We start from the raw sequence: 19,062 nt of genomic DNA, 5'->3' as shown, positions 1-19,062 counted from the left end.
TATTAACCACAGATTTTAAAAAAATTTTTACCAGGTTTGCCACTAATGCCTTTTAAGGTACTTCAAAGCTTTCCTCATTACTCTCTGTTGACAGGTTAAAGGCATTTTAAGTAACAGTAACATATATGCACATTTTTGAGATGATCTAGTGCAGTAGTTATGATTTGGGTGTGACTTAGCTTTACTATTTACTAACTGTGTGACCTTTGGCAAGTTATTTAATCCCTCTATTTCTCAGGTTTTTTATCTATAAAACAGAGGCAATAATAATACCTAACTCAAGGTCATACAGAAAATTAAATGGCATAATGCATGTAATCACTTAGCATGGTGATGTGCATACAGTAAACCTCTAACTGCTATTATAATTGAAGCTAAGTGAACAAATGAAATACTGAGTCTTCTTGCCTATCAAGAAACAGGAAAAACTCTACTAAGACCTATGCTCTAGCTGAATATTCTTGGTGATTATACCCGGCACATACTATGCCAAGACAAAGAAATCTCTTCCTTTGTCCATTTCTTTATAAATCAGCTTGTTATTAATTTCCCTCATAGGTAAAATGAGCTATTATGCAGATCTATTTTCCCCTATATTACTTACATCTTTGACTACATACTTCTCAAGATTTTCAACTGTCTTTTCCTTAAGGGAGCCCTGGAGGAAGAAAAAAAAAAGGAATTAAGAAAAGAACAAAATCAGTTTTTAACATGTAGTTTATAAGAAAAATGGTGTTTACTAATTAACCCAAATCCTTTCTTTTTTTGAGACAAGGTCACCCTGTTGCCCATGCTGGAGTGCAGTGGTACAATCTCGGCTCACCGCTGCCTCGACCTCCCCAGGCTCAGGCAATCCTCCCACTTCAGCCTCCCAAGTAGCTAGGACCACAGGTCCACACCAACATGCCTGGCTAATTTTCTGTATTTTTTGTACAGACAGGGTTTTGTCATGTTGCCCAGGCTAGTCTTGAACTCCTGAGCTCAAGCAATCCACCTGCCTTGGCATCACAAAGTGCTGGGATTACAGGCATGAGCCATCATGCCCAGCCCCAAATGCATTTATGGAAAAGTGGACAAACTAGAGAAGGCCAGAAAAAAGTAGCAGGTATGATTTGCTGCAACCCTACCTCTAAAATTTGTCTTCAAAATATAAAAGCTTCTATTTTAAGTTTGAAATTAAAAGGCATTTCATATTTTATTCAATAGTTTATAATAAATGTAAATTTAATATTAATGTTATTAGTCGGGCGGGAGGTATCTGGACAAAAAAAATGGACCACTGTCATCCACAAAGGATATGTTAAGTATGATGTAATACACTAAAACCTCTTCTAAATTTGAGAAATGCAAACTAAAATAAAATCCAGAAGCCAAACACCATCACTGAGGAAAGATCAACATTACCTCCGAGACCAAAGACAAGAACAAATGTATTCTAGAGAGCTATCACTAGGGGGCAAATCTGTTTCTTCTTTTCTAAAAAAAAAGAAATATTCTGCTCCATTTGGAAAGTTAATGCCAGGCCATAAAACACATGCTAGAAAGCGAGCAGGTGAAGAAACAGCTTCTAGGTACCTTGTAATGAACCCAGTCAACAGCATCTCTTACATCCTGGAACATACTCCGGTAGGACATGAAGAGGTCCCCATCTTTAAATCCTGTTTCACAACTACAGAAAGATAAAAATAACATGACAGGGGATCCAAAACAGGGTAAATAAAATATATATCAAAAATTTCCCAGGGGACCCAAAGGTTCCATATCACATGGGTAAAGGCTGTGGCTAATGAGGAAAATAATTACTCCCTAATGAAAGTCCACTTTGACCACCAGAAATGGCTACAGTGTTCAATGGAATACAATAATTGTGAACAAATACAAAGTGATAGAAGAATATATTGAATGGAAGCTAAAAGGCCAAAGTTCCAAAAATGTCAGGTTTTTTATCACTTTTTAGAAACAGGTTGAAGAAACATTTAAAACTTAAAATTGGTCATTTAGGTTCTTTCCACCCTGACTTTCCTGACACTGTCCCTAAGTACAAAGGTACTGTCTATTTTTTTATTTAGCTCAGTGACTCAGCTTTCCACCAAATTTACTGTCTTCAAGTGGACAAAGCCCAAAGAGGATATGAAGTTAGCCAACTCTGGTATATATATGACTAAACTTTCAGTATTGGCTATATAATTCTCCCTAAAGGGAGAGGATAACTTGTTTTAAGACTTATGCAAAATTTTACTTCTGGTAAGATACACAGTATTTATTCCTTAATCAAATCTTGCCGGGCCTGGTAATGAAATTAAATTACCATCCCTGAATGGCTCCTGGGTAGCTGCTGTGAAATGAGTTGGGGGGTTTTAGTGTAATTCTGCTTGGACAGATAATCATCACACAAACCTCCCACTCAGTTGTCACAATTAGCACCTCTGCTGGCCGTCTTCATTCCCAGGAGAAGCCAATCAGAAGTGGTGGCGCAGCACACTGGCAAGGAGAGAGGCCGTGTGGGAGGTGAGAGCCTGCATGGAGCTGCTGGTGCTGTCCCATCTCTCAGGTTGGCAATGTGGCATCTCTCACTAGCACTAAATTCACTTTAGAAAAGCAGAAAAGACCTACAATGGCCAGTTCTCTAAAACCCTGTGCATTAATTTAAAAAATCAATTGGAAAAAAATAATTATAGTATATACATACCTGGTATATCTGGGACAATTAGTAAAAAAATCTACTAGGCAGGCCAACAGGTAGGTCTCTGAAAAACGAAGAACAGATATTCATAAGCTATAATGAAATAATTCAAACTTATTTCATTACCTCCCTTGAATACAGACTAATGGTCACAGAAGGGAAAGCATCAGTATAAATAAGCATAGAATGAATCTACCTGGTAGGTTGAATAGTGTGTTCAGAATGTAAAATCTTTCAGTATCATCTCGCTGGATAAATTTATTTGGATACTGTTCTCTAGTTTCTGGTCTGAAAGAAAAATTTAAAAATTAACTGATTTTTAAAATAACATTATAATAATTGAGAAATAGCATTATTCAAAAATTAACTCAAATATTTTGATGGCTATGTGCAAGACAGGATTCCGAATATTACGCATGGGTAGCTATGAAGATGAACGAGTTCAGGTTCCAGCTCTTTATTTTTTTAATTTTAATTTTTTTTAAGACAGAGTCTTGCTAAGTCCAGGCTGGACTCAAAGTCCTGAAGATTGCTCAATCTTCCCACCTCAGCCTCCCAAGTAGCTGGGATTACAGGTGTGATGTCCAGCTTAGGTTCCAGCTCTTAAAAGAGTTGTCAGTGTGGTGGGCGAGGTGGGTCACATACACATATAAGGTAAAAAAATCACAACTACTACAAGAGAGGTGCAAAAATTTATGAGAAAACCAAAGAAGGGAACACCATTTCAACTTAAGAGGTAGAGAGAAGCAAATGTGAGGACTAAGGAGAGGAAAATCTAGGAAGGATTCATGCACGTGCTGGTATACGAGCTGGGCCTTAAAGGCTAGGTGGACCAGTTGTGAAACTAGTCCAATTTGGGTAGAGAAAGGGGAGCAGAGAAAAATTAAGCTAGAAAGATGGGTTGAGGCAGATTAAGCTACTGTTCCTACACCATTTAGGGGCAAGAGGGTAGTACTGACAGTTTTAAAGCAGAGGGATAATCCCATTGGGGCTGAGTTGTAAAACAAAATTAAATTAGTGGCTGTTTCAGGATGAACTGGGGAAAGACAATGTGATGCACTCCAACAATGGCTACAAATTCTTCCTGTCTCTTTGTGATGCAATTTTGTGGCTCCTCCCATTAGAACTCAGTCTATTTCTCTATCCTTGAATATAGGCTTGTATAGCAGCAAATGGGATCCAAGCAGAGACCTAGAAAAACGTGTGTGTATTGAGGCTTAATCTCTCTTGCAGCACTTGGAACCATGGACTACTATGTGCATGAGAGTGAGATAGTCTGCTGGAGGATAGAAGGCTACATGTAGAAATGAAGCACTGGGCCAACAGCCTGCGAATGCCAGACATGTGCACGAGGCCATTCTAGATCAGATGCCAGTTCACCCATCAGCTAACCACAGACATGTGAAAGAGCGTAGAGAGATCAGCTGTGTAACCCAGAATCACCCAGTTGACTCTCAGAATTTTCTTTTTCTTTTTCTTTTTTTGGAGACAGTCTCACTCTGTCGGCCAGGCTGGAGTGCAGTGGCATGATCTCAGCTCACTCATATATTCAAGACAGATTACCAAGGTAAAATAAGACCCAGCAGACTGAGCAGATTTGGCTGGGGGAACATTAAGAGTCAAAGATGATGATGTCCATGCTAAGGTGTCTCTCTCTGAGAGGTGGTTGGTACGATGAACAGAAATATGAAAACTGGATAAGAAGCAATGTGAGAGTAGTTCTATTTTGGTGATACTAAGTTTGAAGTAAACAGATTTTTATTAGGCAATTAGAAACAAAGGTCAAGAACTTAAAAGAGATTCAGCCTTGAGAGATAACTGAGATCATCTACATACAGATACTAGATGGAATCATGAAAAGTATTAGAGGAGATGAAACCACTTAGTGTGCAGGGAAGGAAGAGAAGAGAGAGAACAGAACCATGAAGAAAATTCAAGGTTTAAAAGAAAAAAGCCAGTGAAGCAGAATTTGTTAAGGATGCAGAAACACTTCTAGAAGAAAACATTTCAGAGAAACTCAAAGGGAAAAATACTAAAATATAAAAATGCACAGTTCTGACAGTGAATACATGGAGATTAACAATCTAAATAAAGGAAATCAAATTTAAAGCTCACACTGAGTGACCTGGATTAATTCCTGCCTGGGTTTGTTAACTACAAATGGCATAAACTCTAGTTAGACATATAAAAATCACATTAGCTCCCTGTCTTAAGTCACTCTTCTGAGATAAGAGTTCCCAATAATGAATAATTTTGTAGAGTATCTCATCTGCTAGCTTTCCAAGATTTTCTTTAATAAAAGTAAGGTGGAAGGTAACAGTAAAAATATACTTTCTTCAGTTAGGTTTAATAAACTGACACTGTCTCCTTAGATACAATATACTTCCCTATTCCCTCCATCATTAAAGAAAAATTCCTTTACATAAAGATGGTTAACAGTTATTTATTAGGCAGTTAGAACCCAAATTGATTTATAAATGTAGTTAGCAATTACATTGTAAACTTCAGTGTCAAATCACACTAGTATATGTTTAAAATAAAAATCAATTTGGGGGAAGTAATGTATCATAAAAGAAGAAATGCTACACTTGAAATGGGAAGAAAACAGTTACAGCACAGATTACTACTAACTTTCTGTGACCCACAGAATAAAGATTTATCAAAAAATAAGGTCCTAACTCATTAGCAAAGCCTGATGGAGTCCTTCTTTTCCAGCCTTGTCTACCACTGTAATAGCTTCGATAACTCTTTCTTTCTAAACCTTCTATCTTCAGTCTCTTCTTTTCATGGGAATTTTAATTTTATTAATTTATTTTTATTTTTTTGAGATAGGGTCTTGCTCTGTTACACAGACTAGACTACAGTGGCACCAACACAGCTCACTGCAGCCTCAACCTCCTGGGCTCAAGCAATCCTCCTGCCTCAGTCTCCCATATAGCTGGGACCAAAGGCATACACCACCATGCCCAGCTAATTTTTGATATTTGTAGAGATAGGGTTTCACTTTATTGTCCAAGCTGGTCTCGAACCCCTAGGCTCAAGAAGTCTTCTTGCCTTGTCCTCCCAAAGTGCTGACATCATAGGCTTAAGCCACTGTGCCTGGCCAGCTTTTCTGTTTAACCCTAAAGACTGCACAGTGTTAAGTGCTATTTGAATGATTCTGCATTTACTCATAAATGACTTATTTTTGAAACACTATTAAATGCATTAGCAAAGGAGCTATGTGAAAACTTTATTGGCTTATTTAGGGGAAGAGAGGAAGTCTGTGGATCTTGAGTTGGAAATTTGATCGTAGTACTGACTTATCCAACTGCTTCTCTTTTCTTCTCTGCCTACCCCTCCCTTATAATACAAAAATTCCTTTTTAGACATAATAGAACCCTGGTTCATCTTCACTGAGATTCTGAGTTATGATGACAATATCTGTGTATAAAACAGCTTAAGTTACTAGTACAACCTGTAATTACTTCATATTCCAAATCCTCTTTCCTGATATTTTCATGGATCCTGAACAAACCCCCTCATGAAAGAAACAGTGAAGGAAATGTGGATGTAATCACTGGCTTGCTCAGATGTGTCAAGATGGGTGTTTACTTCACATCATTCTCATGTATACATGGAAATCTCTGAGCCTGTGTAATGTCAGTAATGCCAACTAAAGAGTCTTAGATGCTTCAATTCTAAGGGGCATCCTGTGACCTCAAATCTAAAGGAAGCTCTGGCACAATTACAGTTGGTTTGTGCCTCTTATCACAAAAAAAGACATTGTCTTTTTAAACATTTCAATGTAGCCTGGTGTTTTTGCTGTTCTGCCATCAAGAATGAATAGTAAATGGAAAAGTTTACATAAGAGACTGACACACATCCTATTCTGGTTTTACGAGCTGTTGTTCTGACCTTAATACAATGTCAATAGTAAATAAGGTAGCATAACAGTAGAGAAAATGTATAACTGTAAAGCTATAGCTACAGAAGTTGTCAAATTGTGGCATTATGATTTGAAAATATTGGGACATTTCACAAAAAAATAGATATTAAATTTCATCTGCTGTTTACTAGGGTAAAAAGTTCAAATTAGTGACAATAGTGGAAATATTTTTATTTTGAAAATAAAGCTCATCCTTATTTGTTTTAAATATTATCAGCACATATTCACTTTAACCTTATGTTTCAATTTTTTTTAATGACACAATCAAATGCCAGGATTCAAAATTTAGATTCATTAGAATCTAAAAAACGTATTGGCTATTAAAAATCTCTTAATCATTTAAATTGCTACAGTTTAAAATTTTTCAAAGCATTTTTATATACATACCTCTTCTGAACAGCTACCTGAGAACTGTATTAGAAAGAAGAAAATAAAAATCTTAGAATTTCAAATAAGTCAAAACTACTAAAGTTCTTCTGGGCAAGTTTCAAGATTAGTTTTGTTGTATGCTGTATAATTGGAAGGCACTTAATTTAAACAAAATGTAATTGCTAACTATATATCAGTTTGGGTTCCAACTGCCTAATAAATGTTAACTAACCTTATGTAAGGGAATTTGCTCTTTAATGATGAAAAGTAATAGGGAAATACATTAGAGATGATGTCATCTTCACATTGTTTGACTTTAACATTAGAAAGAGGCTAAAGGTTCTCTGTACTCACCCCCTTATAAAGTTAAATCCATGTGCACAGACCAAGAGGTTTCCATAGGCATCGACTTTCAAAAGATTTCCATATAGTGTGTCAAAGACAAGTCCCCTATGTGAAAATGAAGACATTATTGATAATGCAAAGTAATATAGGCAATAATTTTATGTAGTAGTATTTAATCATCATGAACCAACCTCATCTAATTCAAGCTTTGTACCAACTCAAAGTATTTCCTAATATAGCTAAAGTGAGTAAAATCTTAAAAACTAATTCTAAAGCAACTAAAAAATATTGACTCTGTCCGGACAGATAATCATAATTGTTTTCTGTAAGGAATAAGTGCTTAATCAAACAAGGTATAAAAAACATTCCTCTTACTACACAGCTGGTACCATTCTAAAACATAGTCTTTTTTTCTTGGACAACTGAGAAGGCTTATATTTTTCTCCATTAGATGCTGTATGTGGGATATATATGATAGCATCTCAAATAAACATCATTTTCTTAATCTTAAATAGTCCCTATCAAATCCAGAAATGGAAACTGCCAAGCTTCTATCATGTTAAGTGTATTAGAGAAACACATACCTATTTGCCAACAGCCCCAAATAGCACCACCTGTGATTACTGCCCGTCAGTTTTAGTAATCTCCTTTTTTACCTATAAGTGGGTCTTCCTCAGTTGCAATAAACTGAGCTTAATTCAGGAACACCAAGATATGGTGTATATGAAAAGTTCACGGTAATTTTAGAATCAACATCAACCAACCAAGAAAACAACAAAGAATTATTCAATGTTTTGGGAGGTTTTTTTGTTAAGGATAAATTTGGAATGTCTAATTTGAGGGATAAGGAAAGTAGTCTTAATCTAGTCTTAATCCAAAGATATCTTTAAAAATTACCTGGTAGGGAATGTAGAATCATAAGCAAAGCTGAGCAACTCCTGGGGATAGCCAATAGAAACTAATCTCTCCACAGTAAGCTCAAAACCAAGGGACTCATACTCTGGGGACTTGTACACTGCACAAAGAGGAGGTTTTCATTAGTTAGCAGAAAGAACAGCCAATTAAAACAGAATGCAAATGAATGAATTTTGCTCTTTCCCAGTTCTTCCACCCTCCTAATTCTGCCATTTTTCTTCTTCCCCCTCAAACTCCATGTTCTGTACTGCCCCAAGTAATTAGAGAACTCAAATGTTAGTCTGTGGAAATAGGTCATATTATATAGCAGGAGCACAGCAACAAGCTGAATTATCAAATTATTCAGTATAGTTCCTTCTTCTCAGGAAACCTATTCCAAACTTTTTTTTCCTTTATTCTTTCATTCCCACAGTTTAAAAAAATGAATATGCATAGCTGTGATATTAATCATGAGAATAAAAGTACACAGAAAACTAGGTAAGGGAGGTCTATGCATGTTGAAGGCTTTGGTGTTGTGCATAATTGTTGCAGAAATCCTTCAAAATGAACTTTTAAAATAATTTATTTTTGGAATTCCTGTTTGGCTTGGGTAGTTGCTTTATATGCCTTCTCCAATCAACATATTTGTTCCACTTGTTAAATTAATTGTTTTCTTATAAGCTCTAACAATGTATGCCATCAAAATTGTATTTTGCAAGTTATTATTGTAAACCAACCACAAAAAGACATGTTTGTGACAATTAGGGAAATCTAAATATGAACTGGAGTTAGATATTGAAGAATTGGTCAGGCGTGGTGGCTCATGCCTGTAGTTCCAGCACTTTGAGAAGCCGGGGCGGGCAGATCACTTGAGGTGAAGAGTTCGAGACCAGCCTGACCAACATGGTGACACCCCGTCTCTATTAAAAACACAAAAAATTAGCCGGGTGTGGTGGTGCATGCCTGTTGTCCCAGCTAGGAGGCTGAGGTGGGAGAATCTCTTGAACCTGAGAGGCGGAGGTTGCAGTGAACTGAGATCATGCCACTGCACTCCAGCCTGGGTGACAGAGTGAGACTTTGTCTCAAAAAAAAAAAAAAAAAAAAAAATGCAAGTGTGTATATAAAACTAAATCTCTCCTTATCTGCCAAAGGAGCACTGAGTTTGTTACAGGTCAAATAACAGGGATTTCAGGCAATGAGGGGTTCTCTCTACTATTGTATAAGTCTGAAATTTTCCATAATGAAAAAACTTTTTAGAGTTACTACTGAAATTCAAACATAAAGAAAATGTTGCGGCCAGGTGCGGTGGCTCACGCCTGTAATCCCAGCACTTTGGGAGCCCAAGGCGGGCGGATCAGTTGACGTCAGGACTTCCAGACCAGCCTGGCCCACAGTGAAACCCCGCCTCTACTAAGAACACAAAAATTAGCTGGGCGTGGTGGCGGGCACCTGTAATCCCAGCTACTCGGGAGGGTGAGGCAGGAGAATCGCTTGAACCCAGGAGGTGGAGGCTGCAGTGAGCCGAGACCGTGCCACTACACTCCAGCCTTGGCGACAAAGTGAGACTCTGTCTCAAAAAGAAAAAAAAAGAAAAGAAAAGAAAAAAAGAAAATGTTGCTCCTTTAAATAGGTTTCTTCCAAATGAAATATTTAGGTAAGCATCTTTCCATCAGTCTCCAGGAGTGAGTAAGCCATATTAAAAATAACAACTAAAAAGACCTGCTAGCTTGCTAAATGCCAAATGAGGCAAAAATATCCATCCTATTCTTGTAATCTCATAATAATGCAACTATTATTATTATAGTTCTTCCATCTACTATTAACATCTTTAGCTTATGGCGCAAACTGATTTTTCATTGCAATTAGTCTACCTATCCAAGTTGGTGCTAATACTTTAATGAGTGTGATTCAACTTTCCCTTCCCAAAAACAATCCTTTAGAATATTTCTGGAAATATATAACAGTAATACTAGTTGCCTCCTAGGAAAGGAACTCAGTGGCTTTTAAGAGACAGGGAAGGAGACTGTCATGTACCTCCTGTATCTTTAAAACTTATATTAATGTATATCTATTTTTAAAATTAAACTGAAGTTTTTAAAAAGCAAGCTAGGCTTTCAAAATCCTTTAATAAATATTTGTCAGATTTTAAAACCAGAAGCCTAAAATTTTTAAGGTCTTTTGAGTCTCATCAGAACAATGCCAAAAGAAAAAACCATCTTTATTTCTTTTGTTGTCACAAGGGTAATAATAATTTAATGCCAATGCTAACCCTGGCTAACTTTTTTTTTCTTTTTCTTTTTCTTTTTTTTTTCTGAGTCAGACTCTCGCTCCATTACCCAGGCTGGAGTGCAGTGGCCGTGATCTTGGCTCACTGCAACCTCTGCCTCCCAGATTCAAGCGATTCTCATGACTCAGCCTCCCAAGTAGCTGTGATTACAGGTGCCCGCCACCACACCTGGTATTTTTAGTTGAGACGGGGGTTTCACCACGTTGGCCAGGCTGGTCTCAAACTCCTGACCTCAAGTGATCCGCCTGCCTCGGGCTCCCAAAGTGCTGCTATTACAGGCTGAGCCACCACGCCCAGCCATGGCTAACATTTGCAAAACTGGATATATTACCTTCTTCCCCTTAAATCCTGCCTCATCCTCTCCCATCCCCCTAAAAAAAAACTTGTTGAAGACTTAAGTGTGGAATTCCTAAATCTATATGATGTACACTGTGGTTAAAAAAATAAAGTGCTATATACACTAATAGAGTAAGAGCTGGTGTATCATAAAACCATAAGGCATGGCACCTACTGTTGTAAATTTGAGTTATAAGTATAACCACTCTCACCTTACTCTCCTCAATGCCCCATGCTCCTACCCCATTTGCAAGTAAATCTCATTTTAGTACAATCTCCATAAAACAAAAATTATTTCTCAATCCTAACCAAGGCCTGATTTATTTCAAACAGTATTTAATGAAATAAAATTCCAGTATAGCTAAGTAATTTGGGTAATCTACTGACAATTATTCTTATAGGATTTGGTCCATATAAAATGTTTTCAATTGTTAATTTTTTCAGAAGGACAATTTGCTGGATATGCCTTAAGAGTGGGAGACAAAAAACAAACCTTAATTACTCTCACCCACACTCACCCCTAAATCAGCAATTTCTCCAGCCAGAGAATCAGGTAACTATAGAGCAATGGAGTAACTAGTGAGTAAAACCTATGTCTATGAGACAATTTGGATTTGAAGCTCAAATTAATGTATTCATAATTTTCAGTGAAAAACAATACAGGGGAGAAAAAGTCTCAAATCCCCATTTTGACAGTACAAATCCTAGAATAGCAGAAAATAAAAACACTATACTTGCCACATTATATTTATTGGCAGGGCAGAATTTCCCAAGTGTTCAACCGAAGTGACTTCCTAGAAATTCCACCTATGGAAACACTTTAAATTTCCTTTTTCTCAATGAGCTCAGAGTACTTCCTAAAATATGATGTATCTTCCCCATTTGCTGACGTGAAGTTATATAGCAAGTACAAACATCAGCTGAAGCCAAAATTTAGGTCTCTTTGAGTCTCCAAAAGCTCTTTGTAAGGCCAGGAGTGGTAACTCACACCTGTAATCCCAGCACTTTGGGAGGCTGGGGCGGGTGGATCGCTTGAGGTCAGGAGTTTGAGACCACCCTGGCCAATATGGCGAAACCCCGTCTCTACTAAAAACACAAAGATTAGCTGGGCGTGGTGGCTCGCACCTGCAGTCCCAGCTACTTAGGAGGCTGAGGCAGGAGAAACGCTTGAACCCAGGAGGCGGAGGTTGCAGTGATCCAAGATTGCGCCACAGCACTCCAGTCTGGGCGACAGAGCAAGACTTCATCTCAAAAAACAAACAAACAAACAAAAGCTCTTTGTAATAGGGTATATATACTACCCCTGCAAAAAGTGAATTTCTAGATTACATAAGCCATCAAAACTTAAGCTTGGGTGTTGAAACATAACACTTCTCCCTCCAATTTTTTTCAACTAGTCCAAAATAAACTGCTCTACTCACAGTGGGAATGGATTTAGTAAAAAGAGTCCAAGTTCTACCCTGACAACACTATTTCATCAGTAAGACCTACAAGCTATTGACATTTTCTCATAAGCTTCCCAGAGTCATTTCAGCAACACAAACTCCCTGGTCATTAAATTATCTGCTATATAGTACAACCAAGGTTGGAGAAGCAGAATTGCAGCCGCACAGAGCATGAATTTAGATGTTTTATTCTAAGTGTCCCTCAGTGATAAACATATTTATTGTGACCTGGTGGCAAAAATTCCTGAAGCTAAGTACCGCCATTCCTTTAAAAATAAAAATAAAAATAAAATATAAAAAATAAAATTCCTTTTTTAATCAACCAGGCCCTACAAAGCCGGCCTCAGATATTTATGGGAAACCACATATATCTCCTCAGACTTAGAGCTTTATGCCTCTCCACAGCTGCAAAGGCTCTAATTTCAATTTCTCTCCCACAACTGTGACAAGTAAATGATGCACAGCTTCAAGCTCAACTCTCATAATTGACTTTCTGTGGTTCCAAAACCCAGGCAATAGCTTCAGAGTAAACATAACTTCACACAATATCTGCTTATTTCTTCTCTCAGAAGGTACTCTGGCCTACCCCTAGTTACTCAATATCGGAAGACAAAGGAAGAAGCTATTTTAAGGGCTAGAGTCCCAAAAGGAGGACTGCTTCAGCCACTAGGACAGCACACAGTGTTCTCAGGTTACATAATTAGACTATAAAGAAAACAACCAACACTTTGAAAGTTGAAGTTACTGAGAGCATTTAAAGATATTCTTTACTCCATAATCTGCAAGGAAAAAACAGTTCTTCAAAAAATAACTATGTTTTCAGGATGAAAGTTGTGGGCTCTGTTTTGAGTAGATGCTGTTTATACAAGATATAATATATATTAAAGGACAAAGTCCCTTTGGAATGAGCAGAAAACTTTCTGCAGGAAGTTTGGAATTCTCATGCACTTTTAACCATTGCCACCAAGACACACTATGTAGTAATTTATAGATTTAGAAAAATAAAGGGCAAACCTCTACAGAGGTTCCAGCCTAGCAGAGTGCTGCTGCCAAAATGAGAACTCACATGAGGCAGATGCAGATGCAGTGTGTGTCACTCCAGTCTTGAAGGAGTTACACTGGCTCTCCTGTTAAAAAACAAAACAAAGCAACAAAACAAAACAAAAACAAAAACAAAAGCTGGTTTTAAAACTGTTGTGATGGGCTGGAACAGAGAGATACCATTTGGAAATTGGTATTTACAGGAGTTACTACTGCCCTCCAATTTAGAAGCCTCTGACCATCACTAAAATTAGCCTAATTGGCCATAACAAAACAAGGGTATTGAAGATAAGCCTAAGTATTATTGTGTATTATTTACTTTTCTGGCACCCTGAGTCTGGAATACAAGCCAAGTCTGATCCTAAAATGTTAAGTCGAAAGACAAACAGAAAAATAAGTCTATTGGTCTTAGTTTATTTTCTCTAGCACATTTCAGGCTAACACGATAGAAACTGAATGCAGCTGGCAAATGGTGTTTAAAATTAAACTATGGGTAGTGAAACAGACTGAATAAAGGATACAAAAACAAACCACAGCGGCCTCATCTTGCTTCCAAGTACCCATTTTAGCTGAGTCTACCTATACCTGACTACTAGGTTAGTCATTATCAAGATTCTAGTCATCATTATCAAGATGACTAGAATCAACTGCACACTGCTACAAATCTAACCAGATTATCTAAATTTGGAATGGAAGGAAATTTTTACATTTTGATTGTCAGTGGAAATCTGCCCTTAGTAAGCCAATATATACTCTATAAAGTTAAAAGAAACTACCTAGTCTAGTAAAATAACTGAGTTGAAGATACATAATCCATTAAATATACTGACACTTTAAAGATATGCATTATGTTTAACTTTATAGGGAGTCATTTTCCCTAGAGACATTTAGGTTTTTGAAAACATGTCACTGGACTCCTCCAATTCTTGGATTTTTGGGGTACTCAACCGAAGAGCAGAAATGACCAGATGCAATGTCTAAAAGTCCTAAAAGCATTACAACACTACTAACAGTCACAATGAAAACCAAAAATGCAACCCAACCACCCAAGAATAGTCATTTGCTTTTATGTTATGATCAACATCAGCATGCTCATCTATTTAGTTGCAGGCTACATGATGTTGGTTCTCTAGGCCTCTAACTAGAAAAGGTGATAACGCACATTTTTCTCTGAGAAAATTTTAAGTGAGATCTTTCCAATTATCATATAAACAAATGCCCAAGGACTTTTTTCCATTTTCCAAAACTATATGAAAATCCTAACACATTAAATAGACACAGGCAAAAATCCTATCTCTAACCTAAGAGATCACAAATGACCTAAAAAAGATATTTTCATATCTTTCTAAATTTTCAAAGCAAATTTCCTAAAATGGCCTCAATTTTAATTTACTTAAAACAGCTAGATATCATAGCAATACTTTTAGTAATACAAAGTAAAACACATTCCCAAATGACTAGATGTGTAAATAAGTAAGTGGAGTTTGAGCGACTGCCAATTTCAGTTTATTGCAAGCAAATGCAAAATTAAATGGTAATTAAGAGTTATTTGTTTAAAAAATACTAAGAATATTAGAATATTTTTAAATAAAATGAAAAAAATACCTACTTCAAAAATATTTCATCTGAGAATCTGAATACTACAAATATCTTGTATTTTCAGTACTGTTTTCAATTTAAGACAGAAAAATTGAAAATTATTGAGATAACTTTTAAAAATCATCTTCAACCAAAGGAGCTGCTTGTAATACAAAAACAGAAATAGCTAGTTTTTTTTTTTTGTTTTTTTTTTTTTCAAAAATAAAAACGGATCACAGCACTCAAATGCCTGTACTAAAGTTAGAAGAATTTAGCAAACATTTGGATACCTACAGTGTACCAGGTACTAGAAGCTGAGAACAAGAAACAAAATAATGTATGATCCTGGGCCTTGAAGGAGCTCATAGCTCATGGCATATTAGAGGGGATATACATTTAGATATTTATAGTAAGTTTTAGGAGATCAATAAGACTAATCAAATGACTAAGAAAGTATAGAGGGACAAAAAGAGGACCAATCAATCCAGCCCAGGAAGTCTTCTTAAAACCTATGCATGATTTATGTATGATTTATTCAGGCTTATACAGATAACTCATTTTTATAACCAACTTCGCAAGGTACTATAAAGTTTACCTGACAACTCTCTGAAATTCAGATTCAACTAATACATTACAAACATCTATGTCAAGACTAGGCAAGTGAATTAATGTGTGAAGTGGGATACATGACGGTGCACATCTTGTCTAGAGGAGGAAGTGGCTACTCAAGTGTAGCTGACTTCCCTGAGGGAATGGAAGCCAAATGTTCCCAATTGAGTGATAACAGCCAACCTAGACTTTTACCTGTAATCTCTCAACTGTATAATACTGACCCAATTAGGCTGGCATGGTGGCTCACGCCTGTAATCCCAGCACTTTGGGAGGCCAAGGTGGGTGGATCATGAGGTAAGGAGTTCGAGACCAGCCTGGCCAATATGGTAAAACCCTGTCTCTACTAAAAAATACAACAAAAGAAATTAGCCGAGTGTGGTGGCGCACACCTGTCGTGGTGGCACATGCCTGAATCACTGGTACCAAGGAGGCGGAGGTTGCAGTGAGCTGAGATCACGCCACTGCACTCCAACCTGGGTGACAGAGCGAGACTCTGTCTCAAAAATAAATAAATAATAAAAATAAAAATACTGACCCAATTAAACAAATGAAAACTCTTCCAGCCAAACTATGGTCTGTGGTCTAAGTTGGGTCCATGGGCCAACAGTGTGCACCTCTAGCCTATACTTTAGGCCATATACTTCCACATACATTATCTATCCCATTTAATTGAAATGTTTGACTATCTTCTTCAAAGAGTCTTAAGGAAATAAACAGAATTTAGGTACTTAATGAATTGGAAATCTAGATGGAAATAAATTCATTCTTTAATAACATAAAGTATTCTGGGTAATATTGTCAGTCTATTCATCCCAAGGAAAAAACTGAGGAAGTGGACTAAAAACAGAAAATAAAAGAACCTCTATGTGGTCACTTGATGTGGACCCCTATAATCGTCTGAATCTGATTTCTTCACTAGATTATCAAAACAGAACAAATGTTCCCAGTGACAGAATCACAACATCCTCATGATCTGCTTAGGTAACCAACTACAGTATTAGTGTCTTATTCATAAGGTTTAACCTAAATCTTTGCTACACAACTTAATTCCATTATCATTTGTCCTTTCCTCATTGGCCATTATCTGCATGATAAAACAAACATCCAGAGAATGTGTAAGCAGAAAGGAGATAATGAATCAAAGGTAGCTATTATGTTAGAAGTATGTTGAAAACAAGTTTAGTCATGTTGAAAATAGCCTTTGGCCGGGCGCGGTGGCTCACGCCTATAACCCCAGCACTTTGGGAGGCCGAGGCAGGTGGACTACCTGAGCTCAGGAGTTCAAGACCAGCCTGGGCAACACAGTGAAACCCCGTCTCTACTAAAATACAAAAAAATTAGCCGGGCATGGCAGTGTGCATCTGTAGTCCCAGCTACTCAGGAGGCTGAGGCAGGAGAATTGCTTGAACCCGGGAGGCGGAGGTTGCAGTGAGTGGAGATTGTGCCAATGCACTCCAGCCTGGGTGACATAGCAAGACTCCGTCTCCAGAAAAAAAAAAAAAGAAAGTAGCCTGGATGCTGGAAGCGAAAAATACATCTTAATAACTTCACTGATGCCACTAATATTATTACATGACATTTATTCACGCAAAAAATCTGGCCTACATTTGAATGCTTTTATAATTGGCAATAAAAAGTAAAGATCATAAACACTAGTAATTGATTCTATCACTTACCATGTAATGGAGATGAAATGGGTTTTATTAAGCAATCTTTTAAATTTCCTAATCTAGAAACAAACCAAGTATTATTGCAATTCAGAGAGATTAATTTAATATTACTGAAAACTTTAACTGGGATACAGACTTGACATAAAGGGAATAAAAGCTTGGAAACTAAGTATAGACTCATATATTAAAAAGTTGTCTGAAAAGTAATATAATATACACCTAAAATATGCCATATATTTCATATGTAATACATGTCTAAAAATAATAGTATTGAGGGTGTTTATCTCAACAAATACAAAGGCCTTTCATCTACAAGTAAGATAATGCACTGAAGTATTATTTCTTTTAAATTATTTCCTAACATGGAGGGACCACCTCAAAAGCACTGCCTGACTGTAGACATAGTACTTTATTTCCTGAGGAAGGTAGTGTAAGAAATTCTGAAGTTTAAGAAAAATAAGTAATAGCAGCTAAAATAACAAGGACTACAATATCTCAAATGGAAATGAAAAGACTAAAGGACCTTAACATTTAAATGCCTTTTTTAAAAAACCACTTTATTGGTATTTTTTTAGTTTCTGCCACATGCTTTTTAAATTTAATATTATTAAGGATATTTTTACTCGTACACACAAAAGTAGAGGAAATATGTAATGAGCTGCTTTAAACACATCATACAGCTTTAACAACTTTTGCTATTTTGGATTTTTGTTTCATCCATCTTCCCTAACTTATTCTCACCCAACTTAATAAATTTTATCAAATCAGAAAGTTTTAAAATTGTTCTTTAATAAAATATTTTAAATAGAAGTGTACACAAGTATTATGTATCACACATACAGAATTATTTTATTAACTAGTTGAGTTGTTCCTTTAATTACTGCTTAAATTTCCTCCCCACTTAGAGGTCCATGCAATACTCGAAGTCTTTTATCAGCAATTAGTTAGAAGAGGCTTCCAAATTAAGGGCTGCTTCAGATTTTTTTTTTTCTTTTCTTTTTTTTTTCTTTTCTTTTTTTCTTTTCTTTTTTCTTTTTTTTTTTTTTTTTTTTGCTCTGCCATCCTGGCTGGAATGCCCCAGCATGATCATAGCTTAGTGTATCCTCAAACTACGGGGCTCAAGCAATCCTCCTCCTCAGTCAGCCTCCCCAGTAGCTGGGGCTTACCAACATCCACCACCACACCTGGCTAATTTTTTTTTTTTTTTTTTTTTTAAGATGGGGTCTCACCATATTGCCCAGGCTGGTCTAGAACTCCTGGCCTTAAGTGATCCTCTCGCCTTGGCCTCCCAAAGCACTGCAATTACAGTCATGAAACACGATGCCCAGCTCAGGAATATTTTAACCATACTATGTTGTCAATATTATAGTCTTAATGAGAAAACCTGTTCTACCAACAGCATTGTTTTTTTGGTAAGATAGTACTGGTATTATCATCAGGTATTAATATTCTTAGAAAATCAGAGCAAGAGATAGGTAATATATTGGGCCAAAGAAAATAAAAGTGTAACCACTGAGAAAAATTTTTAAATAAGGGACGACACCAAAGTAGCTTAGTTTAAATAAAGCTTAGTTCAGTTAAAGAAACAAACTACAAATGATGAGTATTTTTACCTAACGATCAATGGATTTGCTCCAAAATAAGCCTGGGCAACATGGTGAAACCCCATTTCTACAAAAAATAAAAAAAATTAGCCAGGCATGATGGCACGAGCCTATAGTCCCAGCTACTTGGGAGGCTGAAATGGGAGAATCACTTGAGCCTGGGAGGCGGAGGTTGCAGTGAGCTGAGATCACACCACTGCACTCCAGCCTGGATGACAGTGTGAGACCTTGTCTCAAAAAAAAGAAAAGAAAAGAAGTAAACTCAAAATG

At 36.8% G+C, this 19,062-nt stretch overlaps 1 protein-coding gene across 8 annotated transcripts in view; it reads right to left on the bottom strand.

The window, feature by feature from the left end:
* The window catches only part of NT5C2 (5'-nucleotidase, cytosolic II), a 99,503-nt gene that overhangs the window by 10,262 nt on the left and 70,179 nt on the right, over positions 1 to 19,062 (bottom strand). For 4 of the 8 annotated variants that reach the window (XM_032178742.2, XM_032178760.2, XM_032178751.2 and 1 more), the window contains 7 exons: positions 8,223 to 8,340; positions 7,335 to 7,430; positions 6,999 to 7,022; positions 2,880 to 2,971; positions 2,690 to 2,747; positions 1,576 to 1,669; positions 605 to 658 (listed from right to left, as the gene is read on the bottom strand). In XM_032178742.2, coding sequence (XP_032034633.1) covers positions 605 to 658; positions 1,576 to 1,669; positions 2,690 to 2,747; positions 2,880 to 2,971; positions 6,999 to 7,022; positions 7,335 to 7,430; positions 8,223 to 8,340 — 536 coding nt within the window. The remainder of the gene's footprint in view (positions 1 to 604; positions 659 to 1,575; positions 1,670 to 2,689; positions 2,748 to 2,879; positions 2,972 to 6,998; positions 7,023 to 7,334; positions 7,431 to 8,222; positions 8,341 to 19,062) is intronic. The other 4 variants (XM_032178789.2, XM_032178779.2, XM_032178769.2 and 1 more) reach the window with 1 other exon arrangement.

This window comes from Hylobates moloch, unplaced genomic scaffold, assembly GCF_009828535.3.
Source record: "Hylobates moloch isolate HMO894 unplaced genomic scaffold, HMol_V3 SCAFFOLD_3, whole genome shotgun sequence".
NCBI classification, from domain to species: Eukaryota; Metazoa; Chordata; class Mammalia; order Primates; family Hylobatidae; genus Hylobates; species Hylobates moloch.
Note: the sequence above shows the minus strand (reverse complement) of the source record. Positions and strands in the feature narration are given on the sequence as shown.